The sequence below is a fragment of the Coturnix japonica genome, chromosome 1, assembly GCF_054131305.1.
Source record: "Coturnix japonica strain WE chromosome 1, WE-NBRP24, whole genome shotgun sequence".
Classification (NCBI taxonomy): Eukaryota; Metazoa; Chordata; class Aves; order Galliformes; family Phasianidae; genus Coturnix; species Coturnix japonica.
The window spans coordinates 5,291,559-5,315,246 of NC_140663.1; the positions used below are offsets into that span (position 1 = coordinate 5,291,559).

The 23,688-nt window shown below is 39.6% G+C and overlaps 1 protein-coding gene across 11 annotated transcripts in view; it reads right to left on the minus strand.

Annotated features, from left to right (window-relative positions):
• USP6NL (USP6 N-terminal like) overlaps nt 1-23,688 on the minus strand; it is a 95,108-nt gene that overhangs the window by 47,207 nt on the left and 24,213 nt on the right. For 7 of the 11 annotated variants that reach the window (XR_014932961.1, XR_014932959.1, XM_085512035.1 and 4 more), the window contains 2 exons: nt 4,390-4,463; nt 3,273-3,355 (listed from right to left, as the gene is read on the minus strand). Coding sequence is in view for 8 of the 11 variants with exons in the window: in XM_085512035.1 (XP_085368161.1) it covers nt 3,273-3,355; nt 4,390-4,463 (157 nt within the window). In the remaining 3 variants the exon portion in view is untranslated. Of the gene's footprint in view, nt 1-3,272; nt 3,356-4,389; nt 4,464-9,123; nt 9,502-23,688 lie in introns of those variants that run through there. The other 4 variants (XR_014932960.1, XM_015868955.3, XM_085512079.1 and 1 more) reach the window with 2 other exon arrangements.

Sequence of the window (23,688 nt, forward strand, 5' to 3'; positions counted from 1 at the left end):
ACCATAAGCACTTGATGGAAAACAGTCTCTATTCGTTTCTATGATGAAAAATGCTACTGCAATTAAGACTAAATTTAAAAGTACTACAAGGAACCAATGTTAGTTCACCTTTCTTGTGCTATTCAAACTGAGAATGTAACAGGACTGGAAGTGTTGCACTGTAGCGCATGAAGAGCTACTGACCAGGTTGAAATAGCACATGTGCAGTATAGTCCCAGCTATGAAAAGGGACATAACCTCAACTCCCTCACAGTCAATCGAAGTCATTGGGGAACTCTGAAACAGCCTTTTTCCCCTGGAAGGCAGGCACTGAAAATATATCTTTACAAATATATCCTCAACGTTACAGAGCTAAGCAAATATGCTGTCAGGGTGTACAACAGACAACTTAGTTCATACTAGGCACCAACACGCCTAGAAAACATCAACCCCATTGGTCAGTGCCTCAGTTTCCATCCTCACAAGCGACTTTCCAAAGCTAGACTGTACTCAGAACATGGCACATCCCTGTATGTCCGTCCCACTGACCGCATTCCTCTTCAGTGCATTGCTCTGCTTTGTACAATCTGGTGTTAAGCATCTCAAGAGAGATTCCTTCAGCTTCTCAGAGTGTTATGTCACAGTTTAGCATGCTTGCTGGAAATCTTTCTTCACATCCAACTTCCCATTATTAATTTCAAACAATCCACACTTGTATCTGCACTTTTCACTGTACTTTGTTTCTTGTTCCCTGAATTCACAAGGCATTAACTCCATTTTGTTCTCTTTAACAGTTGTTTTAATAGCCTGTTCACACCAATTTCCTTTTACTATTCAAGGCCAAATACAACTTCCACACTCATTTGTGGAATGGCACTTCAGAGAACAATTTAAATTGCATTCCTAAGGCATATTTATAAACATTTTACAGCACATTGTTAAGTGAAGACTGCAAACATTAATGCCACAATGGCCATTACAAGTGACCAAAACTGCCCAACACAGATTTCATCGGTGGGTCTTACAAGGTTAAGGCTACCCTTAAGTTAAGGTTAGCCCAAGCACAGGAAGACAATAAAAGTGTAAATGCCTTCAGACTCTCTAAGTTTACCCCATCCTACTTTGAGGCACAAATGAAGACACCAGAACAACCAAAGAATCATAAAACAAGACCAAAACTGTTTTTTTTAGAAGAAGTATCTCATCTTCGTTTTCTCCATCATCTTCTCTGTCCTGACAGCTCAGTAAGGAACTGCTGGCAATACACACCAAGGAAACGGCTGAAGATTTTATAACTCTCTCACTAACTGCTCACTGTAGTGCTGATTTGGCATCTTCAAGGTTGCAGTGAATAGTCTTGGATGAAAACCACTGAGGCAATTTTTGAGGCTTTTGGTATGTGTTGCATTCATGCTGTTTAGTTTCAAAATCTGTTAAAAGCATGGAAGATCAGTACTACAGGGGGGTCCCTGCCATGCAGTAGGGTTGGAACTTCATGATCCTTGAGGTCCCTTCCAACCCAGGTCATTCTGTGATACAGTACACGTAAACTCAGACCATAGTCAGAGTCTATACTTGTAATGTAGATCATCTTTCCCTGAAAAGACATCTGATATGCTTGTCCTAACTGTAATTTTCCTATCAGGAGAGATTTTATCTCTCAGGAAAACAGAACTGTCGTTTGCATTGAATTTGCTTTACAGATAATAAAGCAGCCCTTAAAAGCACTCTCAGGAGAAATCTGCCATATAAAGAGACACAGGTCAACATGTAAGCATGAGTATCACAGAATTAGCAAGGACATGGAATATCCATATACATCATTAAATTGTGCAGTGTTCATGTATCATAAATCTTTCCAAATTCAACCCTTGTAGCTGGCTATATGAATACTGCATGGATTTCATATTAGTGACTAATTATATTAGTGGAAAGGAAGTATTGCCTAATGACTAAGGTACATCTACATTGTCTAATCACAAAAAAAGGCCATGGTGTGATGTAAATGTAGAGTAGTAGTTTAAATTTAGCCTTAATTTAAAGCAGTCTGGAAATTGCCATATGTTATTTTGCTAAGCAGCATGTCCATCGCTGCACCTCAGATATATGACATTGGAGCCACAAAATCCAAGACTCCTAAACAGACCAATAGCAGTGGCAATTGTAGCAATCAGTAATAACACTCTTCCATGCTTTGCTTATAGAAAGGGAAATACTGCAATACAAGTAACAGGGAAGTTTCAGGAGTCGCTACCTAAGCCAAGAACTCACTGGGAAATCTGAAGGTATACCTGTTCCCACTGAAGACAGAGGTGAACTTAGCAGTGACTTCTTTAACTGCGCACAAGAAATCATTCTAATGATTGATTTTCTAATTCTAAATCATTGTCTACAACAGGAATGCCTACAATGACAGCTACATTACCAGATATGTAGTAGTAGAGCTATAGTTTACCAACTATTTGCAAGTCATACACCAAACTGTACAAAAATGTTTAGTTAGAAATTAAGTTTTATACTCATCTCTGCTTTCACTGGAGAGCCTCACTGCACTTCATATACTCGAATGAATGCCAAATACCAAGAATAGCAAACGCTCTCAGCTGGATATTACCAGCAGTGGCAAATCCATTTGAGTTCAGTTTCTGCTCATTGGATTTTTCCATTTGCCAGACACGGAAATTCTAATACAATTTAATGCTATCATCTTTATTTGCAAAAAGTGAGATCACTGGGAGATTAGCAGAGAATCTGACCAGATTGTGGTGTTTTCTCACTTTTCTTAATGATGCAATGTTTGGTCCAAAATCAGCAAGAGGTTTCAGTAGGGTTAGTTAGAAAATGAAGTCAAATGAGATTCATCTTTGAAGGATATATAGTTTTTCATTTATAGCTATTATGTAACCTTTAAGTTCTTTTTAAAATTAAAGGTCAACGTATTAATTAAATTCTAAAATTTCCTTCCAAAAATCTAAAGTTTGTAACACAGTTACTTAAAAACAAACTTGATCTGCAATTTAATTGAACTTAAAATTTCTACACGGATAATCAATTTTTATCCCCAAATAATTAAAAAACATTTCAAGTCCCCAAACAGGATCACATCACAGAACTAAAACAGCTAAAACTGGAACTAAAAAGTACAGTGAAAGATTGCACAGCAAAAAATCTGCGCAGCAAAGTTTACAGAAAATTTACAAAAAGGTGTAACAAACACTTTCACTGAATAGGCATTACAATAAAGAACACAAACAGTAACAAACTCTTATTCTCTTTTCAGTATAGCTACTTACTGTAGAAACCCAAATCTATCTGTAACCTTGTACAGGCGGTAGTCAGCATCTTCCCATGGTTCAATCTGTGCACCATCCCGTCCCTATTAGGAAGGGGGGAAAAAAATAAAAGAAAAAAAGAGCCAAATTAAGTTCCAAATTAAGTTGCACAATACAATAACCTAAGACACAGAAAGACAGGATTGAGCCATAATGTTTGGGACGCTTGGGTAGTAAGCTAGAGCAGTAGGAGAAGAACACTAGTACTAAACTGACCAACCAAAAACAGCAAAGTAGCACAGCTCTATCAGCTGCTGGGAGCAGTATTTTCATCACAGGAAGCCTCTCTCTGACACTGCTGTATGCATTCATTCCTTTTCCTTTCTCCTGCTCCTACCAAACTACATACAGGTTGCTGAGCATGAAGAGAGGCCAGCACTCAGAATAAAAGTCACATACACATAGTTTCCACATCAAAAAAATAAAGCTACTCTAAGTACACGCTGTGCAGGACATCACACCAAGTCCAGCATTAAAATCTTTCATCCACTGTACAAAGAAGTCTATGGCACAGCTCTCCAAGGACACTTACAAAGCCCACAAGCGTTACTGGAATATATGAACATGGTGCAGGCATTCCAGACACGTGGTGCATCAGGCTTTTACATGACAAGCAGTTTAAGAGATAGGTTATGCCTGGGATATTTCTTTAATTCCTTGTCACAATTTGACAAACAAAGTAAGTCACTTATCAAGTTTTCTGTAATGATGTGTTGCTATAGCCATAAAAAGAATAAAACAAAGAGCGTGGTGAGAGTTCCTCTGATCCTGTAGATACACTCAGCAAACTCAAACACAATGCTTTCATTACATCTAAAAGCATTACACTACCTTAAAGTAGCCCCAGTGCAACTTGCCATGCACCTGAAAAATGAGTTGGTTAACCAGAATATCCCTGTGGAGGGAGAATTTAACCCACCCACAGGCCAGAGCATCCCAAAATCACGAGATCAGAAGTACAGAGGGTATTTTAACAAAATAAACAAAAGCTAGTGGGAAACTATGATTCATTTTTAAAACAGAAATATTACTAAAATTAATTATAATATATCATTATATTATTATTAAATTCACTTACTCTGTCGTACTTGGCAACTATGTCTGCTCGTTCTTGGGCAAGTTTGACAGCAGCATCCTGCTCGGCATCTGCGCCTGTGGAGGATTATAATAAAGCTGTTCAGATTCTCTCCCTTGTGAGCAAAAAACTGCAGTTAAGTACTTAGAAATAATCTTGACTTCAGAGCAATTATTCGTATGGAGAAATGCCAAAACAACTGTATCAAAACAAAATACGATCGTGGTACACCTCCTGAATACTGATCAGAGTAAAATATCATTATTGGACAATAACAAACTCTGAGTTCAGAATGTTCCCTCCTTTCCATTAAAAAAAGCAATTAAATAAATTTATTTAAAAAGGAAAAAATACCCCACAGCTCACTAACTGAAAGACTGAAGAGAAGGGCCTCACAAGAGCTGAGCAGAGGGGGAAAATCACCTCCCTCTCCCTGCCAGGCACCCCTTTTTTAATGCAGCCCAGAACCCAGTTGACCTTCCAGGCAAGAACATACTGCACTTCAATATTCCAAATTTTAAGGGGCAAAACTGGAGATGACATGAATGAGTCATGACAATGATAAGCCCGTAAAAGATTTTTTCAGCATATGGCATTAGCAGGTTTATTTGTTCAAAGGGGTCACCTACATATTTAAGTTGCTCCTAAGTGGCTTTCAAAGTTGCCTGCTAGTGAAGTGATTGAGCACATTCTCTATGTGTTTCCCCTTGAAGTTTCTTTAGGGGAATGCAAACAGAACCGCAGCATGCCCCAATCGCAGACACAAGCCCCAGTGCATGGGCAGCAATTATGTTTGTCCCAAATTTCCCCTATTGAGATGTCTGACTGCTTCGTTAACTACCAGATATCATAAATACACACTCCACACTTTGCTCTCCTCATTCTAGCTCCCCTCTGCTTGTCACTATCATTTCCAAATCATACTGCTCCCATTTATTAGTGAGGACATCTGGCTTTGTCATTTTTTCCCCAAAGTACACCCAAACCAGCATGCATTTATTTATGTAACCATTTAAAATTTAAGAACTGCATCTGCTACATTTTGAAGCTACGCATCTCTATGCCACATCACTGATAAATAATTTCCTCCCTGTAAGGCGATAAGTGAGTTGCTTCATTTCATGTTGTCAGCCTCTAGTGCTGTCTGAGCACAGTGATGTTCCTGCTGCTCCTCACGGTGCTGGATCCACCTTCGTTCATTCCCAAGCTTAAATAAGACAGCAAGAGATGAAGCAGTTTGGTTTCATGCTTGGTTTTCTCTGACAATTCTATAGTTACCATGGGCCACTTCCCAGCTAGCTGCCTAACAGCCAACAAAAATCCCCTTCTGGAATGTCCTCCCCAGCAACATCACCACACAAGGACACAAACAGAACTCCATGCTACCCTGAGCACAACTAAGAAATATATATTCCTGACACAGTTACACCAATCCATTTGTTAATCCTTTACTCGTTGACACACTATGCTTACCAAACTGCCAGCACCCACACTTAAGCCACTAATCTACACTGACAAAGTAGTACATGAAGCCAGGCATTACTTCCAAAGCGAGAAGCTAAAGGAATCATAACCAAAACTAAATTGTATTTTCTTTTGTAAGTCACAAACAGATTGTGCTTACACTAATTCTTTAGAGAAGACCAATTATGAGTTTTAAAAAGTAAACATATACTTGCAGAGCGAATTCTAAAGTTGAGCTGTCCTAATCCTTACTTCTTGTCATGGTCTCATGGGCAGATTTGGGGAAAGCCTATTTATTTACATTATGATTACTGCTGAGAAATGGGGAAATACTTCTATCACTCGTTTCCCAGTAAAGGAGAGATGAGATCTGATTAAGAGAATAGCAAAATAAGTAGCTAGCACCATGGTATTTTTTCATTAATAGAATGCAACAAAATGATTATTGCTTGCGTTCAAAAATATACTCAAAAGGAGAAGCAGAGCTCTTCCACAACACAAATGGATTAAACAACAGAAGTTGAAACTGAGATTAAATATAGGATTAAAACTGTATTTGCGCCAGAAACGGGGTCCAGATTTATGCTGAGTATATCTCTGTGGGTTACCTTCCTGTTCTCCACCTAAGTAACACATATCGTTGTTTGACACGTTCAGTGCCTCATGACAATTCAATTACATTTAGTGTGGAAATTATCATATTCATTGCCTTTAAAGTAATCCTCTTCACTTCCTGCCAGAAACATCTTAACCTTCTAGCTGCACTGACATACTTGAACATCACGTTAATCCATTCACAACAAGAACTCAGAGAACAGCTTCAAACAGGGACAAGAGGTTATATTTCAAGAAATAAATAGATCCTATTTTTTCTTGCAAGGAGAATTATTTAAATAACATCAAGTTAGAAACTACACACTGATTCCTGATTAAGTAAAAGCTAAATACGGGAATGAATTCTGCCTCCTTGGCAGAAAAATACATAGAATCTTGGAATGGTTCAGGTTGGAAGGGACATTAAAGCCTTACCTCAATGGAAGTAGTTAAAGCTGTGAAACTAAACTGGTTACCTTTCCTAGTTCGAATCAGCCTTTACAGCTGGTCAACAGCACATGATATAGCAAAGACTATAGCCTAGTCTCAGGTGAGGCTGATACTAGCATATGATTCAGGTAGGTAGTACAGAAAACTGATTTTGGCTAAAAACTGAGGAATTATTAGCAATCAGAAACACAGTATAATCAATGATGATAGAAACTACCAATGGCAGCTCAATCAGAGCATGCAGTTCCCTAATATAACTGGAAAGCGTAACAGGATATAGCAAGTGTAATGCTAGCAGCGTCATGCATCTAGCATGCAAAAGAGGTAAATCATAGAAAGAGAGGCCAGGAACAAAAGGATCAGGTGATGTTACTTTTCAGCACTGCTGGGATGACCAGTAAACAGCTGGATTTAAAGGATACTTGAGTTTGGGGTAAGATTTAGCCTCATTTTGCCATTCACTTATTTTAAACTCATAACAGATCAGGTCTGACAAATTAGACATCCGTGCACTGTCATCAGCCCCATAGCGTGAGAAAAAAGCACTATGTATAAGCTTTGCTCCTTTGTCACATCTCCTTACCTCACCGGTTGTTCAAGAATTGAAAACAATCTCTTTGGAAACAGAAAGATGTGATGGTATGTAAAAAATGTAAGTGGCAAAGGCAAAAAAAACAAGCTAGCCCTACCTACTGCAAGCACTCAGTCCTAATTTGTCTTCTGTATTTATCTTCTGATAAGGGAAATTGGTCATCTGGAGATGCCAGAGCTACTTAGAAGCAAGAAATCTACAGAAGAATTACAGATATTACCCCGCTGTTCACTATCAGGTGATGTGCATCACAGTCACATCGAAAATAAAACCCCGTATTTTCAGAGGTTCTTCAGAATTTCAAAACCCTTGTCTGAGCTTCGGTCTGTTGGTACAAGAACTGAAAAATATCACATTAAATTAAAAATAGCTCCTCAGTTGGCAATAACCAGGTTTCTTTAAAAAGCTTTTATTAAAAATTAACTAGAAACAATCTGTTCTACTAAGCAGCTACAATTCTAAGTATCTTATGCAGAAGTGTTTGTTTTTCCTGAATTCCACATTCTTCCAATCCTAAGGAATTAAGTCAAGTATAGTGAACTTACAGGAAAATGAACTAATTATAAGATCTAAAAGGCAAATTAAAAACCATAATATTCTGCTCCCTTTTGTTCCACGGGGAGAAACGTTAGTTGCCAGACATGTCACCTACAGGCAGCGCAGAGCCTTAAAGCTGAGCTCCCTGGGCTTGCTCAGAGCAGAGCAGCTGACGGGAGGCCTCATGGTGGCTGTAGATCCTCATGGGGAGCATAAGCATCAGCAGCATAAGTTATAGATGTACCATGAACTTCAGTAATGCCTCTTGCTGTGGGGACCAGGGTTAGTTAGTGGGTTAGTTTTAGTATACTGCTACTGCCCTGTGCAACCTCATCCCTTATTCTGAACAGGAGATTTCTCCCTGCTTCGTTGTCTAACCCACCCTCAACTGCAGAGCAATCTAAAACCCCCCAACGACTTGGAACACAATCATTTGTTTTCCATTGCTTCACTCAAATTCTTGCTTGTTTGCACAGTGCACATTCCACTGCATGAAGAGCTGCACTGGCACAAATTCCTGTCCGCAGGCACTACCAACAGCTGCTGTGCATCTACACATTCAAGGCACATTATCAGAGCAACAAGCAAAAGTTTCAAGTCTGTGGTCATATCAGAAGGTCCCTTTCATAGCAGTGCTGTTTATTTTCCTTCGAGTCCTTCCTCACAAACAATGAAGGAAAAGCCATGACCCATGATGTATGCTGAACAGTATTTTGTTGTGGGTAGACAACATTTAAAAGGAAGAAAAATGTGGTAAATAACTACACGCATATCAGATATTCTACTTTGCAGGAAACAAAATAAACATTTACAATACTTTATTTCTCTTCCCATGCATGTTATTTTTAGGATGTGAAAGAAGAGTTAAATAGTTAGAAAACACTACGCCTTTTACATAGTAATAGCTTCACATGAAGAAAATATCACCAGTAATTAAGCGAGTTATATTTCTTCCGCCATTAAGCATAAACTCATAACTTAATCATACTGGGTATTTGACACTCGAAGTTGACACTATACAGAAATTAAAGAGAAGGAAATTAGTACATGATATATCCAGCAAGTTAAAGTTCAGTATATAAAATAAAATGACGTTTTACCATTCTGTAGATCAAGGTTTTCTGCCCAGTCCTTGTAAAACTCACTTTTAGTCCTCATGAAGTAAAACTGTTTATTTCTAGATCACATTCTAAACTGCTGCAGCCGAAAGTAAAAGGGGAAAGTTCTCCTCCTCCGCTTGGAGCAATTGCTGCATGTAACTGAGCTATTTGGCATCAGTTCGCTGTTTTTCAAGGCATGGCCCCTCTACAGCTACACGAACTGCAGATACTCGAACAAAGATGCTATTTGTTAGCAAGAAGTGTCATGCAGGCAACATAGCAGTGGTATCCATTGCAGCCTACAGCCCGGCTAATAATAAACAAGAGGATTTGAACAAACAGCCTCACAGGACGCTGCTCCTGTGCACATCACTGTTATGGTCTGGGGTAAGAATTCAGACTGGTATTTGCCAAGGAGCTGCGTGAAAAGCATCTCAATGAAAGAACTTACTGGAAATGGGGCTTCAAGTATCTGCTCCTGGCTTAGTACTTGAGATACCATGAAATGAAACCTTGTTAAAATACAGTTTATGTTTCTGAAACTGGTTAGGTATTTCTTGGTTACAGGGTGGAAAATACTTCTTTTATGATTATTATTTAGAACTACTTTACTGTTAAAGATAACTTAGGGACTTAAAATACTTTGGATGTCAGGAGGTGATAAGAATGTTTTCCTGGATGAAAGCAGTACAAACCTAAGATTTAATATTGTTGGAATTCATCTGCTTTCTGGGCAGCAGTCAGCACCCCTAACACTTGAAAAACAAATCTCCATATCAAATATGCAAGGGCACACATACCAACCTGTTCTCCTGCTCAGTGTCTAGGCCTCACACAAAGGCTCTTTTCAAGCAAAATGCTACCTGCTATGAAATGAATCAGCCAGGACCAGCCCACAACTACCTATTTAACTTCTTAACTTTAACAAGTCAGAAGCATGCACTGTGCCAAACCTGGCTTGAAAGACGCGTGGCCTCCCAGACTGCTGTAAATCTGACTGTCATTGGGACTCTTCAGGCTAAAGAAGGTTCAGGGGAAACTAAATATATAGAAGATACCTGAAGGGAGGCTGCAAACATGATGGAGCCAGCGGTGACCAGTGCCAGGACAAGGGGCAACAGGCACGTATGGGAACTCAAGAGGTTCTTTGTAACATCAGGAAGCATTTCTGTGCTTGCAGGTGCCAGAGCATTGGCACAGGTTGCCTAGAGGAGCTCTAGAGTCTCCTCTATGGAGATCTTCATGAGCTGCCTGGACATGGTCCTGGGCACCCAGCTGTGGGTGTCCCTGCTTGTCCAGGGCTTGGGCCAGACGGACCCAGAGGTCCTTGCCAACCTCAACTTGTAACTCTGATTTCCTTGCACTCTGTAAAGCATTAAAATGCCAGGAACAGGAAGACAAAACAACCTACAAGCCACAAAGAGAAGCACTCACCCCAGGCTGACTCTCCCAATAAATACCTTATGCACCTGACAACAGTCATAGTTTTTAATGGCACAGATACCCTCCTACCACACTTCCTTCAGGCAGCAATAGGATAAGAGCCAATTTATTCTGGTATTTTTCTTGCATCTTTAACTTCTTTTCATGTATAGAATGTATATTTTTCTGGATGTGTTGAAGTAAACACCTTCAGAAGAAGGGGAAGATTTTGACTAGGAAGCTTATCTCCACCCAGAAGCAAAAATTAGAATAGCAAAATCTAAAGATAAAGCTATTAGGAAAATCAATGCACACAGCCACACTTGGCACACACATGGAAAAATCCAACTGCAAAAAACATACACTCCTTCCCCTTCAGCGTTTAAAAGTCAGCATTTCTTCAGAGTAGAACTTGTTGCAGTTGTATTACATGAGGAGTAACAGGTGGAAGATAGGAAAATAGGGACTGAACTTGACTAAAGAAATATAATTGAACTCACACCTTAATGAAAACTCATGGCTTCATTGCAGCAGAACACTCACAGTTCTGCAGGATCCCCTGTGAGATGCTGCACAGTCACCAATGGAAAATGGTCACTTTGGAGATTAGTAGAATTAACTGCTACTAAAAAGCTATCTCAAAGCAATTTCACAACCATCCTCAAAGGACTCAAAGTAAGAGCAAGGAAACCAAGGCAGCCCATTAAGTAACGTTCCATGGAGAAAGCTTGTGTCAAAACATGAAATTACAATCGAGGAGCCTTAAATATACTGCAAAGAATTTTAAACAACCATTCTTACTATCAGCAATCAGTAAGCAGTAATTGACTACGAGACTTACAAGAACTCCACGAACATTAATCAATCTTTGTAATGTGGCTAGGACCATATTTTTAATCATATGGCCTTATTAAAGCTTACTAGTTAATAAGAGCACTGTAAGAATAAAATTCAAATAAAAAGGCAAGAAAATTAAATAAGTATATAATCTAATAAAACACATTTGGGCCGTCTGCTTAGATTTAATTCACAATTACTTCCACATGTTTTGCTTATAATAAGCACACCTTAAAATTAAATCATCTTCATCAGCCGTGCGCACGGCCAACCCAGCTGGAAGCTGCAGTCTGAGTGTGATGTCACCTCCATAGCACATCCTCAGAATGTGACAAAGCAGAGTGACAGGAACTGGCAGGGCGCTGCAGTAATTCCACTTCACTAAGTGTTGTGTGTGCAGCCATGAGCCATGAGATAATTAATCTGATGAGGGTTAACACAATTAGTCGCAGAGCCAAAAGAAACTATAATCGCTAATTTCTGACAAGCAACAATTAACAGAGTGTGGCCAATTTTGAACAATGCTCCTTTCTTGAAAGGGGGGAAATAAAAGAGCACAATATTCTATGGCAGCTTTTAATAAACATAATCTTAAAGGTTTGGGCTGGGTATAATTTCAGGCTTGCGAATATCTAATGACTGGTTTGACTTGTGCAACAACTGATGTCTTCTGTCTCAGCTTAAGTCATCTTTTGTTCTCCTCCTTCTCTTTCCCTAGTTGATGTCTGGCTTTTTCAAGCGTTTATTACTGTTTTTTCCCTCCTCACCATTCCGACCATTATGAAATGGTCACTCACACATTTCTTCTTTAAGGAGGTGTAAACACAAGTCTCGCTTTGTGAGACAGGGCCTATAAACAGCTGTTCAAGTGATGATCAAAGCAGATTTGCATTCTCACTGCTCAACAAGACAGAGTAAAGCCTCGTTTCTGTAACGCATAGTTTCTTTGCTGCCAGTATTAATAAGGACACGATATGTCTTCACCAAAGAGCACAGGAGGATTGCTACTACATGAAAGTCATTTTACAGACTGGCAGCCAAAGATTCTATCTTCTGGAACTCCTACTCTGGCTACAACTGACTGCTGTGCTGTGTTATGTTTCAATTACAGCCTATGTCTATTACTCCCACACTCTCCTTCAAATTCATGACCTTTCCCAGCGCTAGTCCCAGTCTTTGCAATTATGTCTTAGAATAATATTCTGCAAGTCAGCTGCTGTATTAGAAGGTAAAATCAGATATGTGGCTGTAGCAACAGTATCAACAGACAGAAAGCAGAAATATTTCAGGAACTTTAAGCATGACCTAATGTAAGTCATCCTCTACACACTGTTGAGAATCCCTCATACCTTACTACAAAAGCACGCGTCATTCCGAATGTACTACCTCCTATTTATTTCCATGGAAACTAGAACAGATACAAAGAGTACAATAACGCTATTTGATAGAGCAAATTCTCAGCTACAAAACACTTGTTTTCAGCATAGCCACCACCATTAGCTACATGCTTTGAGCAGCAAGGAATGATGTAAAAATCTGTACCAGCTGAGGTGACCTGCTGTCGCTGTCACCATTGCCTCACTGTGCTCACATCCACTGCTTGGTCTCCATAAACCTTCAGCAAACATCAATGAGTGCATTGTACATCTTAATTTGCAGTATGAATGTTTTAACAGCACTAAGATATGCAGTATCGATTTAAACAGAAAAACTGGTTGTAATATTTTAGGTTCTGACACAAGCAAGAACATTTCCTAAGAGTTATGCTTATCACTTTTAGCAGACTTATATTTAAGTAGTCTGATGCTACACTGCGCTAATTAAGTCTCTCCATTAATCATTTTTATCTCTGCATCAGTCAGAATTAATGGAGCAAACAATAATGCTATTTTAAAACTCATCATTAATGATGTGATGTCTGTTCCCAGCTCCACCAAAACAACATTCAGGCACACAATGGAGGAAGCTTTAAAAAGAGGCTCTGTTTTCATGGAAACTGCACTTCTTCACTGTGTCTAGTTACAAAAGTCATCTATATTTGTATCGTTTTACTCAGTAAAATATAAAGTTTTGTTCCTCTGCACAATCCTTGAATACTGACGTATCTACTCACAGTGACTCAAAGGTACATTGGAGCAAGTCCACCCAAAGACATCAGGCAAATTCTGATACCTGCCTGCTTTCAATAGTTGTGTCTACACAACACAAACCTACTTGGAAAAGTTCGAGTTCAACCAGCTTCTTACAATATCTGTCATGCATTTTATTAAGAAATAAACTGCACTTTGGTAGAGAGGAAAAAGACTAAAATTCCCTCTGAACATCTGAAATTATCTTCATTGCCTGCATCCATGGTTTCTTATGTTTATAAAGTAGTCGTCTTACGAAAGACAGTCAAATGAAGGGTAAACCAGTTTGTTCAGCAGCAGCAGTAACTGGGGAAGAAAACACCATCAGTCTCTTCATCTCTGCTATGAGAAGAGGAAGTCAGGGACACGGAGCAAGTTGCTGTTATTTCTAGTTTCACTTCTTGAGGACTGGTAAACACAACACAGCACAACAAAACAAAGAACTGCAGAACTTCCCAGTCAAGATCAGAACATTGGCTTGAAGGCTACCCTGTATCCCCAACCTCCAGCTCATGGAAAACACAGAGGAGCAGCTGCAATAAAGCCTGAGATGCATCTCTACCAAATTTAAATCAGATTATATTGATAGTTACCAGCAAGGAGTACTGATGTGTTGGTACCCATTTAGTTTGCATCAGCTAAAATATTTACCGATGTAAAAGCACTCCTGTTTGGTTAAATCAGCATAGAGCAAAAAAAGAAGATTCATATTCATCAAGCCTGTAGCCTTTTATCCACCAAATACAGTACCAGTAAGATAAACCTCCCAGCTATGTTCTATCCATCGCCTTTACTCCAATTCAGTTTTGACTTTTATGCTTGCCATGTGCAACAACTGATTAGTCTTTGGATGTAATCTGTGTACCTTAGGACAGTGAAGCAAAGCAGTTTTGTTTTCCCCCATCTCCTTCTGAGAAGAGAAACAATGATTTCAGTAATCAATACAACAGCAGGTACGTAATTAGTAATTTCTTCTTACATGTTTATAACCTCTTTATAAACCGTATAGTACCTAAGTATCACTTAGAAACATACCAGCAAGCTTTCATTGCTACTTCTCTCAAAAATCAATACTTATATTTCAGTATTAACTCAAGACGAAGAGCTGCAAACATGCTGCAAAGACCTTAAATCTGTTACAACACAAACATGAGGTTAATTGTAGCCCAGGCCTCACGCACAGGCATTAAACAAAGAATCGATGTAACAAAGTCAATGATGCAGTAAACCTACTAATGAAGATCAGTTTCTCACCACTATTCTCTGCTTACAAAACCAAAGCAAGATCTGACCATTTGTCATAGACTCAGCAGACTTATAAGGGCAGACACAAGCAGCCCAGTGACACAAACACTTCCATGACCCTTTACACTACATCAAGAAACTCATCAACTTTGCATGGATGTTCAACAAATTAAAGTCTGCAAACTTCATTAGTAAAATTAAATCCAGAATAACTTGGGAGAGGAAGTATTCTAAGAGATTTTGGCTACAAATTGTAGTTCCCTTTGTACTTTACCACTACAGGCAATTTTTAAGTACACGTAAGAATCCAAACTTCTATTTCTAATGTTACACTAAAGACAGACATTTATTTTAATAGAAACCACACTAAAGCAGACAACTTCATTGCGTGCTACCCACAGGTACAGGAACTTCTGCATTCAGTCTCAAAATGCAGTTCAATTTATTTCCCCTTCCCTATCTCAGTTTCATCCTTGGTATCGGAACGACCAATGAACTCTATAAAGTTAATCGCACATCATCTATATGCCAACAGCTGTTTTGGAAGAGCACATCAAATCTCAAACATGACAACTGGGACCAAACAGTTCACATTATTTTGGTATGGGCTATAAAAAACAGAGAACCAAAAATGAAATAATACTTTCTACCTGATGGTACAAAAGGTTGTTTAATCACAAGGTAACACCCACACTTGGTCAACAGGTTTCTTGTAATAAATGAATCAGATGCACCTCCTGTGCAATGTTATCTCTTTCATTGCAGCAGCATCACCCAACAGCCATTCCTCAAGTGTTAATGGGTTGAGGTGGTGGTTCATTGAAGAAAATGAAGTAATTTTTAGATATTTTACAGATAAATGACCCCATCTTTGAGGACTTTAAGAGGATGTGCAAAATGAATGCATGCATTTGTCACCCATCTAAACAGGTCTTACCAAGTCAGAAGTCTTTGGTGGGAGTGTAATGAAATGCAATTACGGTTCTGGAAGGTCCAAATCTCTTCTAAAGCTGTGGAGGCAAGCAATAATTGTACAACACTGCCGCAGCATCCAGAGTTTGGGGGCTGATGGAAGTACAGCCTGAGCTCTGTAGTTTAGCTCCAACAACACAAGCTGCAAATAGCCACTGGCCATAGCAAAGCTGCTTTCTGGTAACATTAAGCCTTCCCAGAGCAGAAGAGCAACAATTTAAAAGTCATGTCTAACCAACAGCACAAACGTGAACAATATGGAAAGAGGATACGGAAGGGGTGGGGGAGGAAGTGTGACGCATTACTTAGGGAATGGTAGTTTAAGAGGATGAGGTACAAAACCACTAGAATACAATTAGCTGCCAAGTTAAGGTATGCAAGGGTCATCATACTAAGGGATATGGGATTGAAAGCAAAGGGGTTTTACAACTGTGTGTGCATCATAGGTATTTTAATGCATGAAGCTACAGGTATGCAACAGTCAAATTAAATTAAACATAGAAATTATGGAGCTGTTCCAAATTTCCACTAAGTTGTTACACACGTATTTCCATCTTACACAAGTACCAATTTTCCTATTACCTTGCACGTGTTTTCCTCGTTTACACCTGTACTTTAGATCAGCAGCATTTTGCATCACCCTGCATACACAAACAGTGCTGAAACAGGGAGGGGGAGGGAAAAGCCTGAAGGAAAACTCATGAACATTTCCTTTTCGTGAACGTGAAGGAAAAACAATTTCATTACTTAAGAAAAAGAAGCAACAGGACACGAGATTGTTCCAGAATTTAGCCCAAATCGAGTCTACGTGTGGAGAACCTTCTGAATGATGGAAGTCCCATAAAAGGATAGAATAGCACAGCTGTTCTCCAAAGCCCACACGACTGTGAAAAACTTACCAGAATGAAAGGGATATACATATAGTGAAACTACATGGTTTCAATTTGAAAACATAAAAGCCACCTTTTACATATCTCGAGTTAATTGATTAGCTCTCCTTACAAGTAGAGAGCTACTGCAATGGTCAGGCAGCAAGATAAAACTGCTACATGGCCACTCTGGGGCAAAAAAGGTACATATAATATTCTTAGACTTGAGAAGGAACTATTCAGTAAAAGTCATTTTAAGACTTGTCTCATAATGAAGAAAAATCTCTGAAAACAAACTCATCTGTGGTTAATTGTGGGGAAAAAAAGTCAGAATAATGGAAGAACTGAAACATTTTTCATTTATAGTGGCAATTCTGTAACATCTTTGGATTAAAATAAATTCTCAAATCTGAAGCTTGAAAGATTTTAATTGGAAATGAATGTTTTCCTGCTAGTAATAAATCTATAAATTCAAGTGATGGAAGCTGTATGACAGACAGAAGGCAAGCAAACAAGAGACTGAGGAGGAAAAGCTTTTGCAAAATGAGACAGGAAAGTTGTTTTAAATTAAAAGGGAATCAGAAATGGCCTAAGTCTGCAGCTAAGTCAAACACAACACACAGACCAAATCACGATTAAATTACACTTTTGAAGCAAGTTAAGATATGTTAAATAAATGCTGTTTCCTCTGTGCAACCCTGATTGCTAACCCCACCATTAAAACCCCTGCACGTTCCAGTGTATTTCCATTCAACTACTTCTTCTGAAAGCTTCTCATATCACTGCATTTCTGTAACTAGGATGCACAGGATAATCTGATTCCTTAATGTCACTGATGATTTCAATATGAGTTCAACATACTGCCACGTACCAGATCTACACTTATCTGGCAATGCAATAAATCCCATTTCAAAACCAATTACTACAGATGGGTAGTTGGAAATTTCAAAGAGTGTTTGGGAAAAGCCCATTCATTTTTTTTAAACATGAGAAGATTAGACATAGTAGCACATGAAGAGAACAGAAAGTAAGATGTAGAAGGATATCATGCAAGCAACCTGTTCTGCATTTACAGTGATTGTTGAACACGTCAGCACTCTTTTTCTTCAGCTCTGCTGGAAGTTATTGCTCTGAGCTGTGTTGGTAAACAGGATCGTGTGAAGGGAATGTAATCCAAAAGAAGAAAAAAGCAGAACTGTCAAATTAGTTCATGCTCGCATTGCTGGCAGTTTAAGGGAACTGGGACTGGAGAGAATTCACAGGAACACAACTGCAAAGTTCAAGTTTGTTCATTTGTTCAGTATTGCTGTGGTGGGGAACCTCAGCTCAGTGTCAGACCCCACCCAGCTGCTCCTCACACTCCCCCTCAACAGGAGGGGGGAGAAAAGGAGAAGAAAAAGCTCCCAGGCTGAGATAAGGACAGGGAATTCACTCACTGATTATCATTACATACAAAACAGGCTTGAGTTGGAGGATTAATTTACTGCCAATTAAAAATAATGTAGGATGATGAGGAACTAAGATAAAATGAAAGCCATCTGATGCCACCCAACCCTTCCTCCTGGCTGAACTTCACTCCCTTGGCTTTCACTCCTCTGCCTTCACACACAGAATCACAGAATGAGCCGGGTTGGAAGGGACCTCAAGGATCATGTAGTTCCAACCCCCCTGCCTGGCAGGGCCACCAAACATACACCTTTACTAGATCAGGTTGCCCAGGGACCCATCCAACCTGGCCTTGAACACCTCCAAGGACGGGGCATCCACAACCTCCCTGGGCAGCCTGTTCCAGGGCCTAACCATTCTCCTAGTGAAGAACTTCCCCCTAACATCCAACCTAAATCTTCCCTCTTTTAACTTAAAACCATTTCCCCGTGTCCTGCTATTGTCAGCCCTTTCGAAGAGTTTACTCCCCTCCTGGGAGTAAGTTCCCTTCAGGTATTGAAAGGCTGCAATGAGGTCACACCTCCCCAAGTGGAGCAGCAGGGACAGAGAAAGGGGCTGCAGTCAGTCTAGAGCAGTTTTCCACCACTCCTTCTCCCTCACGCTCTTCCACAACTCCATTGTAAGTCCTTCCTATGGGCTGCAGCTCCTCACAACCACTGTTTCAACATGGGTCTGGTACAACAGGGCCATCTCCCAGAACCACAGCACAGATCCCCCTGTGCAGCAGCTCCCCCAGCCCTCCTGCCTCACCACATGTTCCTCTCCACATCTGTAGTTCAAGCCCAGGCCCTGCTCCTTCTCACTCCTGCAGCCTCCATTACTACAGGGCCTTGCTGCGTCCTGACATGGTCTATAGGCTATTGCTGTTAAACACACAGCACATCCCAGCACAACCAGTCTTGCTCTGATTTGCCTAAGCGTATTTGCTCATTTTTCCCTTCAGAGCCTATATGAACTATTTATAGAATGGTTTTACATTCTTATTAGTTACCAGACAATGATTTTTGATGCATGCTCCGGCATTCTAAATACTCTTCTCCAAAGCTTTATACATACTGTAAAGTAGGCAATTATCACTGTGCAGTTTAGAAGGTCATTCCAATGCCTGTAAGCTAAGTAGTAATGCAAACTTGAATCTCTGTAGCTTTAATTTCTGTGTATATATTCGACAAGCTATGAACTCGTGTTCGTTCCACTTTTTTAAACCCTAACCAGGGCAGAAATTCATAGCACAGAAGTAGCAAAAAACGCTTCTATTCTATATTCTATATCCACGTGTCTTTGCGCTCCACACAACCATCTGTGAATGTAACATTCTCCTTTTAGTGAGTGCTGAGACAGTGTCTCCGGGACTTGATGCAGCTGTAGCATAGATGAGCACATTTTTTCAGTACATGTTAAAGCCTTTTCAGTGCACAGCTGGCAGGACAAAAAGCGAAGAGCTGGTTGTCGCCTTTTATTTTTCTTGAAGGAGAAAAATGAGGACACAGAGGAACAGCGGTGGCACATTAACTATTAGAGTGCAGCGCCTGCAATCAAGGGAACGTTGAACACTGGGGAGCCCTGTGAGCAACCCAAGAAAAGCCCGTGTTTTTAACAGGTCCTTCTAAATGGCAAAGAATTGTTTCACTGAGCCAACGGTGGCTTTAAATGAAATAGAAAATATTTATTGCGGCACTTTCCTGTTATCAAAGGCCTCCCATTAGTACAGAGTATTTCCTTTCTCACAAAGAAATGAAGTCTTGGATCGGGGCTACCTCTCAGCATTCCAGTTGAGACCTGTGAACTGTACTGTAATTCCTTCCTTCAAACTATTGCTGTTTCCCACCCCAAACTTAGGCTTACAAAACAGAAGCCGTATTTCTACGTTAATCATGACATGAATCAGTGAACTCAAATTATTAAACTTAAAAAATAGTTCTGCACACAAGCCAAAACTTAGCCTTAACCTCTAGAACATACCACTGACCAAAGAGAATATGTTATATAGACCATACTGATATAGATCATACTGATCTAAATAACAATCAATATATCAATCATATCAATATCATATCAGCGGCAAAGGAAGCAGATACATCAACTGATACTCACAACTTGATCTCCCTAAGGACAAATGGTCTCAGTTTCATGCATGAAGATCATTCGTGCCTTAAAAGGAGTTGGACTTTGTGATTCTTGAGTCCCTTCCAACTTGGGATATCCTATGATTCTATGACTAAAAGCCCCCAGAGTCCTCACAACACTCTGAGACTAAAGGCACAATTAAATTCTACACCAAACTTCAAGTTATCTCCTATAAATTGATCGCACAGGCTGAAAACTCAACATCAAGCACACACTCGATTTATTTCCAAGCAGCAGTAGAAAACACCTGCAATCCAATGGAGATACTGCAGTAATATTTGGCAAAGAAATCTACCAGAAGAATTCTGCAAGATGAATATCAATCAGCTTCTCCATATGGACAGTCTGCTTACGAGCAATGTGGTGAGTGAGCCTGTATTCATTTTAAAACGAAGCCCTTGCACGCACACAGATCCCTGCAGCTGCCAGGTTGTGGTGTTTATATCGCACTCATCGGCTGCAGCCTGCAGTGAAGAGTTAAGTGACCGTGACTAATAACCACGACATCTGATACAGGTGTCTCCTGGAGAGGACTGTGAGCAATCAGGCATCTCCGTGTATGTTTTTCTTTTGTTTGGTTGAATACGTTGCCATATAATAATGTGATAGGAGATAAGAGCAGCAAAACGAAACCTATCAGCTGGGACCTGACGTACAAGGGAGAAACTGCTCCCAGCTGGACCCGCTCTTTCCAGGTACAGCCAGAAACTGCTTCGTTAGCTGCTTTATTAGCAAAGAGACAGCAGCAGACTTGGGCATCTGCGTAGTTATTTTCCCATTTCCACCAAGAATTTAATTAACTGACATTAATTAAGTTTTCTGTTTGATCTGGAAATTCAGTTCAAATTAACATTTTTATGGCTAGTTTAATACTAACACTGACAGATCATTTCAGTTGAAAGGAGCTGCTTGTGCTTGCAGTGAAAGGGACAAGACAGCCTATTCCACTGGGAAGCAAATAGTTTTATTTGGTGTTAAATATAACTAATTTAAGGTGAAATAAAAGTAAAGGATATGTTATCTCACTTGAGAAGTCTGGATGCTTTGCTTACCAGTTATGCCTACACATCTAGAAGCTCAAGAAGGCATAAAGAAATACCTTACAGAAACCAGATAAAACGTCCAGGGAATCTGTGAGTAGTGAATATACACCAAAACATTAACTGAGCCACCAGCCTGCAGTAATTACCTCCTGTAGAACATGTCCAGCTCAGGCCTTGTCACTTAGGAACATTCACTGTATTTTATGTTACTAAAAACACACAAAGTTCCTAGCATCCATCACTGCACTGTTTCTTATCCCCATCCACTGCAATTCAACAAACAAAACTGTCACCTTTTTAAGCTGTAAGTGGATTAAACATCTGTAATAAATAATTCCTGTGCAACTGATAAGCATAGAGGCTAACACTTGTTTAATGTTATATTTATATTATATTTATAATTTATATAAAAATCCAAACACGTTTAACAATAACACAGCACAACGGACACATTCTTACCAAAATCAGGGTAAAAATCAAACTGTATTTGCTTGAACAATAAAAAATGCAAGGCCAAAGGAGGTTTGTTTTTCTGGACCATCCACACAGAGCAAATGTCAGACACTGATTTCTCAGTTCTTTCTCAAAAGCCTCCACGCCCCAGAACCCCATGATGGGAGGACACCACTATAAATTCATGTCACGGTAAGAACAGAAGAGCTACAGAAGGAAAGGTACACAAACACCTTCCCACCAAGTTCAGATCCAGGCTGCAGATCTCTCTGCTCTTAACTTACTAGACAAATGCTGCCAGCAGTGCAGAATCGCAGCCTCCACTGCAGTGTCACTGGAACAGAAAAGCAAAAACAGCCCAGCAGCTCAAGCTCAAAAGCATGTAACCCATTAACCTTTTAAAATGTTAAGCAAACACTTGCATAAATCACTAACTCCACAGACACAGCTGTCCTCTTCTTTCAAGAAAGCCAATAAAGCCACCTTGTTTCCAGCTGCTCTTCAGGCTCAGCCGCCAGGTTTCCTCAGCTCCAGTGGAATCATGAAGAAGAGTTCTGTGTTAGCACAGCTCCAGGCCAGCAGCTGCCCCACAAGTTACCACCTATGAAATCTAGATGGATTTAAAGATGAAACTGATTCTCCAGGCCAGAATATTCATAAGGAATTGAACAGGAGGCTTTGCCTTTCTTACCCACAACTCAGGCAGCAGCTGTAACCAAATCAGTGAATAACAACTGCAAAAGGCTCTGTAGGGCACAGAGGCATCCCACTGCCTGCATGATGTAAAACCACACGACAGCCTCCTACCAAAAGAGGATAAATAGCAGCTTACAGCAGTATATAATCACACAGTCTTTGTAGCTTGCAGGTAGTTCGCTTCCATTTATTTATTTTTTTCCATTTTTTTGTCAATAAAAACTTAAACTAAAGCAATACCTTCACTGGAGGTTTTTGACATTAACTAAAGAAGAAAAATTTGATAGATTTACTACATAAATGAATATAGTCCCTGGCTCGAAGCTTATTTTTACTTTACATTTGACTATTCCAGATACAGTGCAGAACAAATGATAGAGAGGAGGGAAAAAAGGAAAAACAGAACCACAGCAGTTGGCACTTAGAGCAAGTGAACCAGAAATCCAGCTCTGACTGTAGTTCCAGGCAGACATCCTACATTCAGTTTCTAATCACTACTGAAACTTGCTCCAAGATGAAGGGCAGCCAGCGCAACCAACTAAAGGCATTGCAGCTCACCCCAAAAAAAGACTGGAATCAAATTGGAGATGGAACCACAGAATCATTACGGTTGGAAAAGACCACTGAGTTCATCTGCTTGAGCAGAGCAGTTTGGTTTTCTTCTTCCCTTTTGCCCTTTTGGCTACATAGGACTGTAGTTAACTTGATAGGCATAAAAAAAATGGGTAACTTCACCATCCTCAAACAACTTCACATTCACACACCTTTGGGGAGTAAAGGAAGAAGAGGTGGCAGTGCCATGGATTTAGGAACCTGCCTCTCCACCCCCCTCCTCCCCCCCCCCACAAAAAAAAATATATCAATTCCATATTGGAATAAAAATTCAGAACATAAATCTGTAGAGCAGCCTTCTTTACTTCAATTCTTGTACATTAGCTCATTTCAGTTAACTGACATTATTACAGAAAGGAAAATGTACCTCATTTTTTTCTATAGTTCCTCTATTGCTAAATCAAATTCAAGCTGAGTCTATTTTGCTAAGTCATAGATCAATTCCCAAGATACAACATCTAAGTACTTTATTACATGATGCTAACTAACTAATAATCAAAGACCAAATAAACAGACACTAATATCAGTCATTAACAGCTACATGCGGCTAAGTATCACTGTGACCTTTCTTAATCACTGCATCTGGCACTACACAAATGAGACATTTTAAGCATTTTTAAATGAAGTAAAAACAACAATAAACCCTCAAGATAAGAAGGGAAAGAAAAAAAAGCCACAATATATGTATATCTCATGAAAGTTACTAGTATTCAA